The sequence below is a fragment of the Rhineura floridana genome, chromosome 18 (assembly GCF_030035675.1).
Source record: "Rhineura floridana isolate rRhiFlo1 chromosome 18, rRhiFlo1.hap2, whole genome shotgun sequence".
NCBI classification, from domain to species: domain Eukaryota; kingdom Metazoa; phylum Chordata; class Lepidosauria; order Squamata; family Rhineuridae; genus Rhineura; species Rhineura floridana.
In genome coordinates, this window is record NC_084497.1 from 30,178,232 (window position 1) to 30,196,598 (window position 18,367).

General features: G+C 51.9%; 1 protein-coding gene across 7 annotated transcripts; it reads left to right on the plus strand.

The window, feature by feature from the left end:
* Positions 1-1,712: 1,712 nt before the first annotated feature.
* HP1BP3 (heterochromatin protein 1 binding protein 3) lies at positions 1,713-17,534 on the plus strand. Of its 7 annotated transcripts, none has more exons than XM_061600881.1 (13): positions 2,734-2,821; positions 7,562-7,743; positions 8,274-8,376; positions 8,624-8,774; positions 9,598-9,757; positions 11,265-11,408; positions 11,785-11,865; positions 12,581-12,735; positions 13,873-13,963; positions 14,133-14,292; positions 15,685-15,796; positions 16,102-16,242; positions 16,378-17,534. In XM_061600881.1, the coding sequence occupies exons 2-13, from the start codon at positions 7,654-7,656 to the stop codon at positions 16,685-16,687; spliced, it is 1,698 nt and encodes a 565-aa protein (XP_061456865.1). In that variant the 5' UTR covers positions 2,734-2,821; positions 7,562-7,653; the 3' UTR covers positions 16,688-17,534. The 7 variants fall into 7 exon arrangements, with proteins under 7 accessions (XP_061456871.1, XP_061456869.1, XP_061456870.1 ...); XM_061600882.1 differs by having other exon boundaries at positions 2,769-2,793; XM_061600884.1 differs by lacking the exon at positions 2,734-2,821 and adding an exon at positions 3,113-3,137.
* Positions 17,535-18,367: the final 833 nt, after the last annotated feature.

Sequence of the window (18,367 nt, forward strand, 5' to 3'; positions counted from 1 at the left end):
GGTTAGCAATGGCTACTAGCCACAATGACTATGTTCTGCCTCCAAAGTCAGTGACAGCATGCGTCTGAATATCAGTTGCTGGGAATCCCAAGTGGGAAGAGTTGCTCTTGCACTCAGGTCCTGTTGGCGGGCTTCCCTTTGGGGCATCTGGTTGGCTGCGGTGGGAACAGGAGGCTGGAATGGATCTTCGGACTGATCCAGCAGGTCTCATGTCCTTACTAACATTGTAACGTGTGCATTTTGCCCTTGCACTGTGAAGAGTGCTTGAGTGTGGCTTACAAGCATTGAAAAGTAAAAAAACAAGTCATAAAAATGTTAACAGTGACAAAGCTGGCCAAACTCTAAAAAGGAGGCCAACGCACGGCAAGTAAAACAACATAAGGAAGAGGTCATTGCTAAGTTTGACTCATTTGGGTGCGGAAGGGTTTGCTTTTAATGGTCATTGATGGGTCAGTAAGCAGACTAGAGTAGAATTCAATGGCCTGTTAGGTGGTTTTTGAAACCCATGTTGCGTCTTTGGGAGCAGAGCTAGTAGGCTAGAAATGTTAAAAGAACGATACTAAATGTCGGTGTGTGGTGGGAGTTAAGGCGCAGTCATCTCTGTTGCAAACGCGGTGGCGAACTGGCTTCCTGCTTTGCAAGATGGTGCTATTTGCATATTCAGGTATCTTCTCTATCACCCCCTGCTTCTGGGTTTCCTGTGTTATAACTGGCTGACCCCAGTCCCAGAGACAAGGTGCTGGTCTGGCCCAGCACAGTAGTTCCTGTGTTCTTAGATGGCTCCACCAGAAGCTGAGCCACAAATACAGCCTCCATGTTCAGATGCAGTGTACCTTACTACCTGATGCTGAGTATTCTGCCTTGTCCAGTGGCGGTGGCGTCTGTGGTGGTGGAGGCCTCGATGATCTCACCTAAGGAGGGAGGACGGCTGCCTTTGTGTCCTGTTTGGATTGTATCCAATGCTAGGCCAACACAGAACAGACTCATTGAAGTTGACGGGCATTGATTTCAATGGGTCTAGGCCTCTGGTTGGCCACCGTGGGAAGGAAACAAAAAGGTGGTTTTGGTGGGGTTTTGATCTCATCCCCAAAGGAGGACGGTTTATATTTTTAGTGCCTGCTGTCATCTTGATGTAAAAATAATACGTAACCTTTTGAGACTTTCATCCAAGGCTTTCTCACCCCATCACATCAGTCAGGCCTGTCGCAGGTGCAGTTGTGACTTGTCTGCCTCACGTTGGCAAGAGGCACTCTACTGGCTTAGTATGTTTCTTTAAAAACTCTGCATATGTTCAGGGACATTGGGGTGGGTGTTATTCCTTTGTATAACTTTTGCAGGACCAAGACTGTGTCCTGCTCTCTATTTCTGGGCAGGGGAAGGAATAGTGAGAACCATTCTCTCGTAGCCTGTGATGGTGCTGACAGTGGTCTGCTTTACAGGGCTGTTGTAAGGGTGGTTGAGTAAGAGGCATTAATTCATGGGTTTGCTTTTACTAATATAAAACAAGAACCACATGATGGAGGTTGAAGTACATGGACTATTTTTAAGTGTGCTCGTTTGGTTTTTTACTATTTATTGCACAATCCTGTGCCTGGTGTGGCAGGTGTCTCTTTGAGGCTTACAGGAAGCCTCAAAACTTCAGCCCCAGAACCTTTTTTCCTCCTCCCTGCTTGCCAATAACAGGTCTAGGCCCTTTAAGTATCAAGTAAAAAACGAGCCTGCCTCCTTTCCCCCCCTTTTGCCTGAAGTTCCTGCACCATTTAAACTCTTATCTCCCAGAATCTTTAGAGATCCTGTTTTGGTGAGTAAGGTTTATCTTATCATTATGGGTTCAAGAGGCCCGTGTTTGTTTGTTTTTGAGGGGAAGGGGGGCCCCCTCGTCGCAGCATCTTTGTCTTGCCTTTATCTCCTGAGCATGTACAGAGAGTCACCTTTCCCCCCCCAAAAACCTTGCTTTCTCTGTTCCTGGGTGCTTTATGAATACATTGAATGAATTATTATTTATTATTATGGCCTTGCTCCGTGTGGGAGAGGTAAAACATGTCTTCTGAGGATGTACACAGGAACTCCATGAAGGGGGGTGGCTGTGTTATTGGCATCGTTGTATTGTTTTATTGTCATTTTTTATTGTCATCGGCTTCACACTGCTCTGAGGGGGTAGCCTGGTCGGCACCTCTGAACATCGAGCTTCGTTTAGTTCAGCCCTTGAGCTACGTCACTCGTGTGTGCGGCTCCTGATCATGTACAAAAAGTCCTTCTGGGGCGCCACCTTCCCCACTTCTCGGGCAAGGGAAGGGGGCGTGGCCAGCTGAGGGAGGGGGGGAGAGGCACCCGTCGCCTGAGGTAAAATCCCACAGCGCTCGCGCCCTCGCCCCACAAATCGCCTCACGATCTTTTCTTTCCCGCCCAACGAGGCTTGCTACAACAGGCCCTTCCCCCTGCAACTAGGTGCGCATGCGCAAGCACCGCCGCTGCTTTTGTTTTTGTTCGAAGCTGAGGTGTGTGGTTTATTTATTTATTTTTGCGGAGGGAGGGGGAAGAAAACACAAGGCTACTTGGCGCATGCGCGCGTCCGGGGCACCGGTTGGCCGCCGCCGCGCGTTCGAAAGGCGCCCGCGGCTGGCCATTGGTGCTCCGCCGGTGCAAGACCCGCCTTTTCCTGCCCTCCGCCGAGCCCCAGCTTTCCCTCCGGTTCCGCCGTCGTCGTCGCTGCCGCCGCCGGTGCTGTTGCCGCCGCCGCTGTTGGGGGGCCCGTCGCCGCCCGCCGCTACTTTGTGTCTCGCGCTCCGAGAGGTGGGTGGGGAGAGGAGGCCCTGAGCCGGTGAGTGACGGACGGGCGGGGCCACGGCGAGGAGGAGGGGTCAAAGGTCATGCGAGGGGGAGGTACGACGACGGGCCTGTGCGCTGATTTACATAACGTCGCGTGTGGCTGTTTGCATAGTAAAGTTGCGTATGTTAATCGCATGCAAATACGGGGGAGCCCCAGCTGCTCCCGCCTCCCCGGAGGGGCCTTGAGGGCTGCGTCGTCCGGCCAAGCCAAGCCTCCGGCCTGGGCCCGGGCGCCTTCCCATGCGCCGCAGGCGGTAGTGCCGTTGTCGTCGCGACAGTCCCTGCACCCTCGGGCTCCTTGCACCCCGGTGGGTAAAAGAGGGAAGGCAGGCGAGGGGGGCGTGTCTCTACCCTTGCAGCGGCCCCCACCCCTTCTCTCTCTCACACACACACCTCCCCCCCTCCTGCGGACAGAAACAACAGGAAAAGCGAAGGCCGACCAGTGACTTCCAAGCTGGATGCAGAAGATGAGCCTCCTCGGCTGAGAAATCGCGGGCTGCTCCCTCCATGCCATTCACTTACAAGGCACCACGTTTGAGACCCCCCCCACGATCCCCCCCATCCTGGCAATCGTAGTTTACACGCACACACAGAGAGATACAATTCCCAGCACACTTAACAAATGACAGGATTAAATCCAAGTAAGCCCTAGTTAGTCATGCCCATTAACTGCATTGGGTCTTCTCTGAGTAGGGCGAGCATGGGATACAATCTTAGTTCCCAGGGAACAAAATGTGCATTAAATGCATGGTGCACCTGCAGCCTTAGTCCAATCAGTGCTTGTAGCACATTATAGAAAGAGGTGGGTCTTCCCTAACCAGAGATGCTTATAATCCCAGGGCAGCCCACAGTGGTGCCCGTTGGGACTGGTAGTGAGGCCAACAGTAGGTGGAGCTAGAGACCATGACAGATGGAGCCGCCAACTCATCCTGGGTTTGCCCCTCTCCCCTGCAAGGGTAAAGCTGAGACTGAGGAGGAGGGACCTGGCAAGCTGACTGTAAGTAAGAAGGCTGGTGGGGCTCCAGCGGTTGGGCTGCACCTCCCAGCATCGCTGGCCAGGCTGGCGGGGGCTAACGGGAGCAGGGAGTGCAGCAGTATCTGGAAAGCACCACATTGGCTAACCCTGTAAATATACGCTGTCATTTGTTGCAAGGAAGACAAGGGCATAATTCAGCCTAGTGTCCTCCAGGTGGTTTAAACTGCGACTCCCATCAGCCCCAGCTCCAACCCAAAACTTTTGGAGGGCACCAGGTTGGGGAAAGGCTGGGTTGCATTATTATTGTTGCTGTGAAAGGCTCCCGAAACAATGGCTGCTTTGCCACTTGGTTTTGATTGGAAGCTTTTGCATTATAAATATTCCACGTATCTTTCCATGTAAAAGCTTCTAGCCAAACGTGGTGATGATTTGGGTCTTTGGGATGTTCTGTATGATACTAGTTTTTTTGCTTGTGGCTTGAAACTCATCTAGATGATGATCCTGTCCATGTGCTCCGTGTATTGCTGCTTTAGGGTAGTCGTCTCTGAGACAATCGGCAAGGAAGAACACACACCACCACCAGTACTGAGTTTGGAGACTGGGGCTCATGGCATTCTTTTCATTACTGGTTTTTCATAGCTGTTTTCCAAACATTTTGCTGCCCAAAAATGCATTAATGAAATAACCCATTGCCTTCATGGTGCAGCAAGAATTCATAAGTATAACTTTATTTGAAGAGCAGGCTGACTCACTTCTGTGCTTAAATTACTCCGTGCAGGTTTCTCTTTGCCATGGAAGATGTCAGAGGGGCCTGATGTTCAATATCAGAAAGAGCAGATCCAAGTTTTACCATTTATTTTTATTGCGTTTTTATCCTTCAAGGAGCTCAGGGCCCTTACACTTGGTCTCTTACCACCACCGCCACCACCAGTGTTATCCTCACAACAGCTCTGTGAGGTTGGTTAGAAAGAGAGTTATGTAACTGGCTATAGTTTTCCCAAGTGGCTGAGTGGGGATTTGAACCTGGGTCTTCCTGATCATAAGCTGACTCTTGACTACAACACCACAATGTATTTAGCCTGTTCCACAATTTGACAGATTAAGAAAGCTGTGTAGTGCTGGAGTCCTTGCATACTTCACTTGACTGTGCATGCTAGTTGAACCCAGTGGAGCTTGCTTCTGAGTGGGCTTGCTGTCAGCAGAACAAAGTGCTTTCAGACTGCAAGTAGCAGGGGTCCATTTTTCCCCCAAGGATAGTATATATCACTTGCTTTGTGGGGAGGGTGTATGTGTGGCAGAGGTTTTAATCTCCCAGGGAAACTTTGTTAGTAACTTCTGTGATTTCAAATCTGCTTTGTGGAGATATCAGCAAAACATCACAGTTGATAGTCAGCACAATGTATCTTGCAGGATTGCCTTACATGACAAGATTCAAACATGGATTCCTGCATTGAGCAGGGGGTTGGACTTGATGGGCCTATAGGCCCCTTCCAACTCTACTATTCTATGATTCTATGCACGCTCTCTGTAGGGGCAGCATTCCTTTTTTAAAAAAAATAGTGTATGGGTGCATTAGCAAGAGCAGAGCCTCAGTAGTATCATCAACTTATGCAAAAGGCTACAGAACATTTTATGTAAATGTTCACTTCCGGTTAGGAAAGTAGGCAGGCTAAGGGGCAGACTTCCACTTGGATAAAAGAAGGTTTAAAATAAAGTGTGCAAGATTTTGAGTCTCACCCCGAAGCAGAATGCGGTGTATGTTTCCACGTGCCAGGGGGAAGGAAAAGATGGTTGTGTACCAAGAATTGAGTTCCGTCCAGCTGCTCCATTGGCTTTTCTTTATTTTTTAAAACATCAGTTTAAGGAAAGGACGTATACACACCAGACATTTAAAGCACATTGTTCCCTCCCCCATACACACAAAAGAATATTGGGAACTGTAGTTTACCCCTCACAGAGCTACAGTTCCCAGTACCTTTAACAAGCTACAGTTTCCAGGATTCATTGGGGAGGAAAATGTGTTTCAAATGTATGGTGTGTATACAGACTCAGATTCAAGTCTACATCCCATATTTTTAAAACAGATGGTCCAAAATTTGATAAAAACGTATCTTAGTGCAGTACTGCATAATCACCTAAGCAGTTGAGCACCTTTGGTATAGTAATTCACAGTTATTCCTATCTGAGGCAACAACAACAATATTTTTAAATAAAAAGTTTTCTGGGTCTTGACTCTTTTATTTGTTTATTACATTTCTTTTCATGATAGAAACCCAAGGCGGCTTTTGGAAGAGGGAAGGTATGGTTTGCAAATCCACACACATTGATGATACCAGCAAAGGGACTCTGTGCTCCTGAGCTCCCATCTAAAGTCTCTGAGCCAAAGGAGCACCTCAGCCTCCCAGATCCCTTTCTGTTCTCTGCTGGCAGAAATAAGCATCTAGAAAAGTCAGCAGGACGCCATGTCTGTTGGGAAGTAAATTTGAAATAGTCTTCCTACGTTTGCCTTGAGTAGCACCTGGCTAGAACCCTCTTCAGAAAGGCCGTTTGTCTTTCTTCTGTTGGGAACACAATCGCTCCATAAAGGCTGCCTCACCTCCCTCCTGAGGGGATGTAAAATTACCCTGAGCCTCCATCCATCGGTGCCTGAGGCCAGAAAGAATGTAGGGATTTTGCCCTGTTGTGGGCCTAGAACATCTGTGCTTTTCATTTCCTGCATTTAGCCTGGCTGCTTTTTATTCTCTTGTGGGCCTTGCCCTCATTGCACACACATCCACACTACAAATTGTGGGAGCTGCTCTCCTAACCCTACCCCAAAAGTCATAATTCTGAAAAATGAGGATTCCCTGTTTTCAGCTTTATTACAGGTGGAGAGGGGGCTCTGCTAGCCAGGGGGGAGGCATCTTACCTTAGGCTCCCTGAGTGTCGTATTTCATCTGCTTTAAGAAATGAGATTTGGGGGCGCATGGCTGAAACTCCAAACAGTTTTTTTCCTTGCCCACCCTGAAACTGAGCAAAGCTTGTCTGGTTCTACCACTGCTTTTTTGTGAAGGTGTTCTTTTTTTGGGAGGGGGGGGAGAGTCAAGCCAGGCGGGCAGATGGGCTTGTTTTCAAAGAGAGCCCTCAGCCACCTGAAGCAAAGAAAGGTAAGGTATGGCAGGTTCATGACACTTAAAATGGCTTGATGAAGACGAGGACAAGCGCTTTGCAGTAAAAATGGAAACCCTGCTGTAGGCCATTGGCATATTTAGGGATCACTCAAGACTCTGGGCTCCTCAAGCCTCAAGGGGTGAACATTGCAAGTTCACATGGAAGATGTTTTAAACATTCTGCGTAGAATAAGTTTTGGGGATTGGGGAAGGGTTTGTCCATGGTCCGGAGGGCCTTCAGGTAGCTGCCCTTCCACAACATGCCAGCCGGTGGCATTCTGCAGGGGGCACGGGTTGCTCTGCCTGGGCCCCCATTTCCATCCTTGGGCAGTAGGGTGCTGGGTGAGGGGTCTCGGACGACAGCTGGTGGAGGGGGGTCCCATTCCCTTGCATTGTCCTCTTCTGGCCTGGGGGGGCACCTGTCAGGCGCTTTCAGCTTTTCCATTGGACCACCAAAATGGGCTTTCACTGGCCCCCCACCTCTGTAACTAGTTAATTTGTGTTTTTCTTTTGTTTTAACTCCATAGAATGGTAGGGATGTAGCTGACGTTTGTTTTGTTTTGTTTTTTGTTAACCTTCTTCCCACCAAATCTTTTCTGCACTTCAGGTTGTCTCTGTTAGGAAGTCCTCTCCCCCCTTGAGGTTAAAACCTGGGGCTCCAAAGGGTTACCCTCACGTTGGGGCTAGACATTAATTTAAATGGCGACCGATCTGTCTGGAGCTGATCCCGCACACCACCGTAATGCGCTTCCACTCTTAACGGGAGCCCCCCTGGACAAGTTGAGTGAGGTAGGGGCTGGCCCTTCCCCACGCTTGCCCTTGGACTGGCCTTTCGCAAGGGCTGCTCTACTGTCCCTCCCTCACCCCCATCCTGCTTCTAGGAATCTCAGCTGGGGCTCTGTCCAACACCCCCTCCCCTCCCTTGCTGGGACCCTTTGCTCCCCCCCTTCTTAACAGCAGCAGTCTATATATATATATATATATATATATATATATATATATATATATATATATATATATATATATATATATATAAAATGTATATATATCCTGTGTCTCTGCACAATTCAATGGAAGCAGGAAGTCGGAGCCAGCAGCCTCCTCTAATGAGCCTGAGCACAGTTGCTTCAGATGGGCTGGTGTTAAAAGAAATACATATATGCGGTGGGATGATGGCGGCTGCTTTGCGGGTGTCTCCTCTGGTTCCGTGGCTTTGAGGCCCCTCGAGAGCCTCTTCTCTCCCCACCCTCCCTCCCTCCCATGCCCTTCCCACCCTCCAGCCGCTTCTTGTGATGCTCTCTCCCCCGTTTCCCTTCCAGACAGTTGAGGACGGCACCATGCCCATCCGCCGGGCTGTGAACTCTTCCTCTCGGGAAACTCCTCCCAAAAGCAAGCCTGCTGAAAGTGAGGAGGCCAAGCCAGGTACAGACACCCTTTCCCTGGCTATCGGGGGGAGGTCTTCTCACTGGTTTGTGGTCCATTGGGCTGGATGTCGACATCACCAGAGCGGCATTTCTTGGGGCAGGAGTCTTCCAGGCTGCTTGTGCAGATCTCCCCCTGCTCTCCCTCCCTTCTTGTGCAAAACTCTTCCCCGCAACGGGGTGTTTTCTTCTTTTCCTGCAACTTGCATGCGGCTGCCTCCTTCTTTTTCATCCCCCTTCCCTCTCAGATCCTGATGTCAGTTCAGAGGAATCCGCTTCCACCGTAGAGGAGCAAGAAAATGAGACTCCGCCAGCCACGTCCAGCGAGGCAGATCCGCCAAAGGAGCCTGAAGCTGAGGAGAAGGGAGGCGCAAAGCCTGCCGAGGAAGCCAAGAAGGAGTAAGGTCCAGGGCGAGGGGTGGGTGGGTGTGCTCAGGGGCAGATGTGAAAGGTGCTTTGGTGAGAATGAGTAGGGACTTGCGTTGCTCTGGATTGGGGCTGGCTAACCTGTGGCTCTCCAAAAGCTATCGGCCTCCGGCTCCCATCAGCCCCAGCCAACGTGGCCAGTGGCCAGGGATAGCAGAAGGACGTGAGAAGAGCCCTGATGTCGTGGGCCATCTAGTCCAGCCTCCTGTTCTCCCAGTGGCCAGCCAGATGCCCCCAAAGGGAAGCCCCCAACCAGGACCTGAGTGCAAGAGCACTGTTCTGCGGTTTCCAGCAACTGGCACTCAGAGGCATACTTCCTTCAACAGCGGAGGGAGAGCATAGCCATGAATTTGCCTCTTTTAAGGACATTACAAATTGGTGGCTATTGCAAGAACTTGTGGGAGCAAATTCCATAGTTTAACTCTGCAATGGGTGAAGAAGTACCCTCTTCTGTGTCTTGAATCATCCACCATTCAGCTTCATTGGATGTCCACAAGTGCTAGTGTTACGGAGATGAGGGGTGATGATGGGAGTTGCAGTCCAGCAACATCTGGAGGGACCACTCCTTGGTGCCAACTGAGCACAAGTTGCCACCCACAGGATGGAGAAGAGTGACATTAATAATGGGTTGAGTGGAGCAACTGAGTGGCTCTGTGTAAGGCAGCCTCTGGTGTCCTGGTTCCATCTGTCTGAAATCCAGTCTCCTGAGAGCTCCCCTGAGTCACACAGAACGTCTTTGGCCTTCTGTGGTTCCTGCTGGAGTTCTGCATCTCTCCCTTTTCCCTTTTTCGTAAAGTGAGAAGGATCACGTTAAAGAAAAGGAGAAGAAAGTCAAGAAGACCATTCCTGCCTGGGCGACCCTGTCAGCCAGCCAGCTAGCCAGAGCACAGAAGCAAACACACATGGCCGCTTCCTCCCGTCCCAAGATGGATGCCATTTTGATTGAGGCAATCAAGGTAAGCAGTGTGTGTGTGTGGTTTGCTGCTTTCCTCCCTCCCTCCCTCCCTCCCCCAGTGTGTCCCTGTCTTTGCCTTTTTTCTCTGACTTCCCAGGAGTAGAGTCCCAGTTATGCAGCTAGTTCTGTCAATTGACACCAGCAAAAATGCTTCAGCTAAAAGGCCGCAGTCCATCAGTAGTCAGCCTTTGGGCCAGGTTATCGCCTGGACGCCTGTCCATTGGGTCTGTTCATGTCCTAAATGAAGGTCCTTCAGACAGGCTGTGTACACCCTATACATTTAAAGCATATTATTTCCCCGAAAGAAGTTTGTAGTCTGGGAACTGTAATTTGTTAAGGATGCTAGGAATTGTAGCTCTGTTGGGGGGGGACTACAGTTCCCAGGATTCTTTGAGGGAAGTCAGGTGCTTGAAATGTATGGTGTACGCAGCCTTAGAAACTCTTTGTAGAGGGCTTTATTTGGGACACTGTCAGAAGCACAATGGGCTGTGCCACACTGATACACACACTCTTCAGGAAGGCAGCATGTGGAACATCCCAGTTTGAGTCACGAAGAGTGGGGACTCATCCTGACCCTTCATTCTTGCATTCTACCATTGCCAACTGCTGCCATTACAACCTCTCATGTCATAAGTAGCCAGGGTTCTGCAAGTAAGGCTGGGAAATAATCAGGGGACTGGAAACAAAGTCCTATGAGGAGAGACTGAAAGAACTAGGCATGTTTAGCCTGGAGAAGAGAAGACTGAGGGGAGATATGAAAGCACTCTTCAGGTACGTGAAAGGTTGTCACACAGAGGAAGGCCGGGATCTCTTCTCGATCGTCCCAGAGTGCAGGACACGGAATAATGAGCTCAAGTTGCAGGAAGCCAGATTTCAACTGAACATCAGGAAAAACTTCCTGTTAGAGCGGTACAACAATGGAACCAATTACCTAGAGAGGTAGTGGGCTCTCCAACACTGGAGGCCTTCAAGAGGCAGCTGGACAGCTACCTGTTGGGATGCTTTAATTTGGATTCCTGCGCTGAGCAGGGGGTTGGACTGGATGGCCTTATAGGCCCCTTCTCGCTCTATGATTCTAGGATTCTAAATTCCTGGGCCTGAAACCCTGGAGAGCCACTGTGTGTCTCCGTAGATGATGCTGAGCTGACTCCACATATGGCAGCTTCCCATTTAAATTGGCCTTTTTCTTCAGAACCATCAAGACTGGAATCTTTTTATTTTTAGGGAAGGGCCATAGGTTTGTGGTAAGAGCACATGTTTGACATGCAGGAGCCAGGTTCAGCCTCCAGTATCTCCAGGCAGGGCTGTGAAAACCCCATCTGAAACCCTGGAAAGATGCTGCTTAGGCCCCTCTAGTCCAGCCTCCTGTTCTCACAGTGGCCAGGCAGAAGCCCACCAGCAGGCCCTCAGCACGAGAGCAGCAGCCCTCTCTGCACTTGGGATGCCCAGCGACTGATATTCAGAGGCAGGTGTACTGGGAGTCTGGTAATGGGCGGGTTCTCTTCTAGGCGTGCTATCAGAAAGGCGGGGCATCGGTCGTCGCCATCCGGAAGTACATCATCAACAAGTACCCTTCGCTGGAGCTGGAGAGGAGAGGCTACCTCCTCAAGCAGGCTCTCAAGAGGGAGCTGGAGCGAGGAGTCATTCGGCAGGTGAGCAGAGCGGTAGCAGGATGAGGGCTCCGGGCCATAAGATTGGCAGGAGATGGCTTCACCTGGAAGCTGGTTGCAGACAGCAGCTTGCAGGCCAAGTGAAGAGAGGCAGATGGCGCCTGTCGGTTCGAAACCGGCTGTGGGCATTTCAGGAGGCGTTGCCAGTTGCAGCGCGGAGCGTTTTTTTATTTCTCTGGAGCCCACCCAGTCGCAAGGACTCGGGACAGGGATGCAAGGCATGAAGTGTACCATCACAACCACTTTGGGAGAGGCAGGTGCCTGAGGAGAGCAGGGGTGCTCTTTCTGTGCACTGCCTTTCCTTTTAGGAACATTTCCCCAAGGCCTGAAGTGCCTTTCCCCCCTTTCTCTGCGCTAGGTGAAAGGAAAAGGAGCTTCTGGGAGCTTTGTGGTGGCTCCAAACTCAGGGAAAACGGCCTCCAAATCCAGGGATCGGAAGGTAAGGCTGATGGGCTTGGAGAGACGTAGGGCTCAGGTAGCAAAACTCATACTTTGTGTCCCAAGTTCAAATCCTCCACGGTAGCTCCAGTTGAAAGGCTCTCTGGCAGCGGGATGAAGGAAAGGCCCCTCTCTCCCCACCCCACCCTGTCTGGGACAACCCTGGGCAGCTGCTATCAGATCAGCCTGAGGATGCGGCAGTTCGAAGCAAACAGACCAGTGCCTTTATTTGGATCTTATTTCGTAAACCTGTTGTGGTCTCTTCTTACTTCGATGTGCCCATGCCAAGAAGCCATAAAACTTTACTTCCCTGAGGTGTCAAGAGAGCCAAGGAAGGGGCAGGAAGGGCAGCCTGATCTGCTCATGACGGTCCCATTCTCTGAAGGACCTTACAAGGAGAGCCGTGAAACTGCAGTTTGCTAAGGGTGCTGGGAATAGTGGCTCGGGGGGGGGACTACAGTTCCCAGGATTCTTGGGAGTGGGAGCGTAAACTTTATATGTTTGGTGTGGGTGTGGCTATTAGCATTTACAGCCACTTTGAGAAGAATGTATAGGAAACCGGGATAGAAATGTATTGGGATAAACAAATATTCACTCTGGCAAAGGTTTGTTCCCAGACACCCCCTCGCCGCATCTCTCCTCCCTCCACCTGCCTGGAGGAATGCCCCAGGAGGTGGAGGGTCTCTCAGCCAGCGCTTCTGCACTCTCTTCTGCAGAGGAGTTCGTCGGCATCCGGCCCAGAGCAGCAGCTGAAGCTGGAAGACATCCTCCCGCTGGCCTTCACCCGCCTCTGTGAGCCAAAAGAGGCTTCCTACAGCCTGATCAAGAAATACGTCTCTCAGTATTACCCAAAGCTGAAGGTGGATGTCAGGTACGGGGAGAAGATGGAAGAGCAGGGCTGCCCAGCCTGCTCACAGCCAGGAGCCCTTAGACTGAGGCAGACCCATCAAGCTCAGTATCGCCCACACTGACTGGCAGTGGCTCTCCAGGATTTCAGGCAGGGTTCTCTCCCAGCCCTGCCTGGAGATGCCATTCGAGATTGACCGTGGGACCTCCTGCGTGCCAAGCAGGTGCTCTGCCACTGATCGGCAGCCCTGGCCCAGGGGACGGCATCCGCACCAAAGAATGGCTCCCTCTCTGAGGTATGGCTTGTATCCAGCTAAGTCCTACTCAGAGTAGACACTGAAATCAACAGATCAAAGTTAGTCATGCCTATTATTTTCAGTGGGTCTACTTGGAGTAGGAGCAGCATTGGGTATAACTCATATGAACTGGTACGTTGGGGTTTGTTTCTGAGCATGTGCAGAGTGGCCTGTCATTGCAGCCAGAATAGAGGAACAGGCTTTAAAAACGCAAAAGTGAGCTTTCCTTAAAGCAGGTGTGGGGGACCTTTGGCTCTCCAGATGTTGCTGAACTGCAACTCCCATCATCCTTGGCCATTGGGCATGCTTGCTGGAGCTGGTGGAAAATGTAGTTCAGGAACACCCAGAGGGCCAAAGATTCCCCACAGCTGCTTTGAAACTCAGGGAAGGGACCATAAACTCGGTGGCAGGGCAGGTGCTCTGCCTGCAGTAAGTCCCAGGTTCAACCCCCAGCACCTGCACTTAAAAACTTCAGGGACCAGTTAGAGACCACTTGTGGTCTAGATCTAGAGGTTATCCTCAGGGGGTCTGTGCTCAGCTTCAGGGTCTGCTCACCTGTAGATTCTGGACAAGCCGGCCCATTTTTCCTTCCCAAGATGGAGCAGGATTTTCTAAACAAAGAGCCATCCAGAGCTCTGCATCAGCCAGACGCCCAGGCAAGATGCCTCGCTCTTCTTTTGGAGAGAGGCTGTTTCCATAGATATCCCTCCGTTGAGATCTTCATCCGTGTTCTTGGCAGGCTGTGAGGGGCATAAGGCTCTCTCCTTCCTGCAGCTGGGAGGCTGGCGCTGTGTCTCCTCGGCCTGCTTCCTCTGCAGGTTGATCCATCCACGCTTGGTCTTAACCTCATTGCTTCCCTCCTGTAGACCCCAGCTGCTGAAGAACGCTCTGCAGAGAGCGGTGGAAAAGGGCCAGCTGGAGCAGATCACAGGCAAAGGAGCTTCTGGGACATTCCAGGTGGGGAGCCAAGCTTTCTTTGCTGCCCCATATCCTCCTCCTTCCTTTGGCCTGCTGAGGAGAGGGAAGGACTTTGGGGGCAGGGTGGGGCCAAGCCTCGCTTGGAGGGACCTCCTTCCTCCTCCTCCTGTTGACTTCCTGTTTGTTTTTGTTTTTGTTTTCTTAAAAGCTGAAAAAATCTGGGGAAAAGCCCCTGCTGGGTGGGAGTCTGATGGAAGATGCCATCCTTTCCGCCATTGCGGCCATGAACGAGCCCAAAACCTGCTCCACCACTGCTCTGAAGAAATACGTCTTGGAGAAGCACCCAGGGACAAACTCCAGTTTCCAGGGTAGGATGTGTTGGTTGGGAAGCGCTTGTGTGCCACGGCACAAGAGAGCCCCTTTCAGCCAAGGCCTGCCTTTACTGGCCCCCTGCACCTGACACCCTATGTGGCTCTGGGTGTAGCGCAGGTAGGTGTGGGGGCTAAATGGAGAAGTCTGGTGGGCCGGATTAAGCCCACGGGTCAGAGGTTCTCCATCTCTGGCGCAGAGCAAAGCAGCCCTTTGGCATGGCCTGCCAGGCCGTGGCCTCTGCCCCTCTTTCGACTACTGCATGGCCGTGGACCTCCAGGGAGGAGGGCTTGGGGGTAAAGCTGGTTCAGGTTGTGGCTTGGAAGAGCAACTAGGACAGGGATTGCCCTGCAGAAGCAGAGAGGCAGCAAGGGAGATGCCTGCACAACTCTCTCCCCCCCCCCCATGATTACGTTGTCCTTGTAGCTCAGGTTACACCTCCCAGTTCTTTGATTTTAAAATAGGCTGATGGTGATATTTGCAGTGGCCCTGCTGAGAAAAACTGTGTGCAGGCCTCTGTGTGTGTGCAAGAGAAATCCTGCTCTTGAAAAGGAGGCCAAGCCTGGGCAAGAACTAAGGGCTTCATGGAAGCCAAACCTCCCAATTATCCACATGGGTTCCCTTCTAGATATCATTTAAATGAGGCCTGTTCCATCCGCCACAAGAGGTCCATGGGCTGCTTAGATCACAGCCTGTGCTTGGATGGTTTTTTCCTTAAATAACAAAGCAGGATCGTTCACTCTGCACTGCCATTTTAGGAGGGGAGCAATTCTTGAAGCAGCCCCCCCCTCGACACTCGGAAGAAGACTGAGAGTGTCAGAGAGAGAGAGAGAGGGCACCATGCCACTCCGCCGCCCCCAGCCAGTTGCTTTGCTGAAAGAGATTGTTTCCCTATTTGTCTAGAGAGGAGGGAGAGGGTAGCAGGTGCAAGTTCGGGCCAAGGCAGAAAAGGGGATGAGTTGGGGGAGGCATTTAACATGAACTGTTGGAAGGTAGATTTGGGAACCGTCCAGATGATATTGCAGCAGTTCAGCCCTGGAGCAGGGTGCCCAGGAGGGGTGGGGGAGGAGGAAGAGACCATGAGCTTCTCAGGAAGCTTGGGGGGGTGAAGGAACTGGAGTGCTCAGAGGTCCAGTCCTGGGAGTGTTTGGCCTGCCCTGCCCTCTAGAACCTCACCCCTGCCACCACCGCCTTGTTCTGTGAGCACTGAGGTGACTTGGAAACCCCCAACCCCCAGGCGGGCGCTTGTCAGAATCTCAAGAAACAGGCTTGCAAAAGAGACTGTTGGGGGGGGGAGATTTGAGCCGTCAGTGCCCTTGAATGGGGAGAGCCAACCCTTCTTCCCTCCAGCCCTCCTGATGACGATGCCCCCTTTCTCTCCCCCCTCCAAGTCCATCTGCTGAAGAGGACCCTGCAGAAGTGTGAGAAGTATGGCTGGATGGAGCAGATTTCTGGGAAGGGGTTCAGTGGCACCTTCCAGCTCTGCTTCCCCTATTATCCCAGGTGAGGAGGAGCAGCCCCCCTCTTCTGTATGCAGCCCCCTCCCCCCCTCGATGGCAAGGCGCTGCCTGGCTTGGCGTGAGTGTGTGGAGTGCTCTGAACGCTTGGGAGCAGGGGGCCCCGGACCTCTAGGGGAGCGGGGAACACTCTGACCCTACCAGGCCAGGGATCTGCTGCCATTGAGCCCCTCTTCTCTTCCCCACCCCAGAGGCTGAGGGGTTCTTTCTTGTTAAATAGGCGACTCAGAAATAAAAGTTTACTTACTTACTTACTTACTTAAACACATTCACCCCACCCCACCCCCACAGCCCCGGAGTCCTGTTCCCAGAGAAACAGAAAGAGGAAGAGGAGTCTGAGGAAGAGGAGTCTGAGGAAGAGGAGTCTGAGGAAGAGGAGGAGGAATCCGAGGAGGAGGAGTCTGAAGAGGAAGCACCACCTCCAAAGAAAAGGTATCGATGGGAGCGGGCCAGAGGGTCTTCCCCACAGCAGCGGCAGCGGCAGCAGCCCCCTCCGCCTCCTGAGGGTAGCTGGGGGCGCCAGGCTCAGCAGCACCTGTCCTGAGGTCTGTGTGCTTCCTTTGGCAGGGTGCAGCAGCGGCCCCCACCGAAGGCCCGGAACAGGGCACCTCCGCTGGTGAAGCGGCGGGAGGCCAAGCCCAAGCCCCGCAAGGCCCCCGTGGCACACCGTGGAAATGCGAAGCCCCCTCCCAAGGTCAGAGCCCCTGCCAAGAAATCCAAGCCAGTGGCCCTCCCCCGCGTGGCCGTCAAGAACCTCTCTGGCAACAGCCCTGCCCCCAAGAAGCCCTCCTCAGCCAGGAGCGCAAGGAAGGACCTGAAGCTCTCTGCCAAGAAGAGCAAGCCCACCGTGCGGAAGTCCCTGAGAGCCAAAAAGTAACATCCCCCTCCCAGGCGGTGGGCTGGGGGGCGGCTGGGGGGCGGCCAGGGGCCTCTGGGAATCCCACGTGCTTGTTTTAAAAGTACCACACAAATTCATAGCGTAGCTCTGATGCTTAAACATGGCTCCTCCCCCTCCTTTCCCCTCCTTCTCAAGCATTGGGGAAAACCAGAAAATCAAAGTGTAACTTAACAAGCCAAGCGTTTTCCGTTAGATCTAGGTTCTGTTCCCTGTGCCTTCTCACCCCCTCCCTGTCTTTCTCCCTGACTCTTTTCCCTCTAAAACTAATCATCAGTAACATAGGACTGTTCCTTAAAAAAGAAGAAGTTAATCTGTACAGGGTTATCTTGGCTTGGCATTTTTGGCTTTTGAAACAGGTTGCAAAGACGATTCTTCTATTTTTGGAAAGTGGAAACGGATCCCTGGGACATTGGGAACGGCTTTCTGAATGAGGCTCCTTCTTTTCTATCCTTCTGGGGTGTCCCCTGGGCAGGCAGGTCTTCTCAGAAAAGGGTGGATGCCAGGTTATTGTGGGGGAGGGAGCAGGTGAGGTCCCCTCAGATGCCTTCTTCGTTGCCTCGATGTGTTTTGTTTGGGATTTTTTTAGCTTAGTTTTCCCCCACAGTGTCTTTCTGGCCTCCTGAAAACCAAGCTTACTTTAAAGGTCTTCTTGAATTCAACTTTTGAAACTTGTTCTTTAAAGAAAAGAAATGAACCGGAGATTTTGTCACTTGTCCCCCTCCCCTTTTTTAAAGAAAGAAAATGTCAAAGAATGATCTGATTGTTAATGTGTAGAGCCATTAAATGAGGAACATGCTGTTTGCTAAAATAAAAACTAGACTCTTGATGCCTGTCTTGGGTGCAAGTCTTTTGCTGACACCCTGAAGGTGTGAGGCCTGGTGCCGGAATGAGCAAGGAGGATCTGAGCCATCCCAGCACCTTCGCCTGTGAGGGTGCAACAGCGGCCTGGGCAGTCTCCGGAGGGTGGCAAGATCACACTGTGTTCACCAGAGGGAGGGCGGGCGGGCAGGCAGGCAGGCAGTGCAGCTGCATACCTTTCAAGAGCCACGGTGGGGTTGCAACTCACGAACTTCCTATTTGTGGCCCAGGCCACAGTGCTGAGAAGCAGCCACTGACAGAGGACATGAGAATCATTCAGACTCTGCCGTTGGGCTCCTCTGCTTTCTGGGTGGTCGATGGCACCCAGTTGCATCACTCCTGTTTACTGGGACATCCACTTCCTCAGATCCACAAAGTTCATAGGACCCTAGGAAGCTGTTCCTGTACTGAGCCAGGCCGTTGAGGCACCTAGCTCTGTTGTCTACACTGACTGGCAGCAACTCTGCAGCATCTCTCTCAGCCCTACCCGGAGATGCTACTGGGGATTGACTGTGGGGCCTTCTGCATGCAAGGCAGGCTCTCTGCCACGCAGCTACAACTCCCAGGTGCCCACGTGGTTGGCCCAGAGTTGTGAATGAGGGGACAGCGTTGATGACGATTCAGGCAACTGCTGGATCACCAAATGATGAGGTGGCAGCAGGGCCCCTCCCATGTCAGAAATGCCAGGCTTCACTTCTCGCCCGCCACATTCCCTCATGCCCCTTGCTTCTGTGGGTTGGAAGCACGGCTGGGATTCATTCTTAATACTGGATTTGAACATGTAAAAATGAAGCTTGTGAG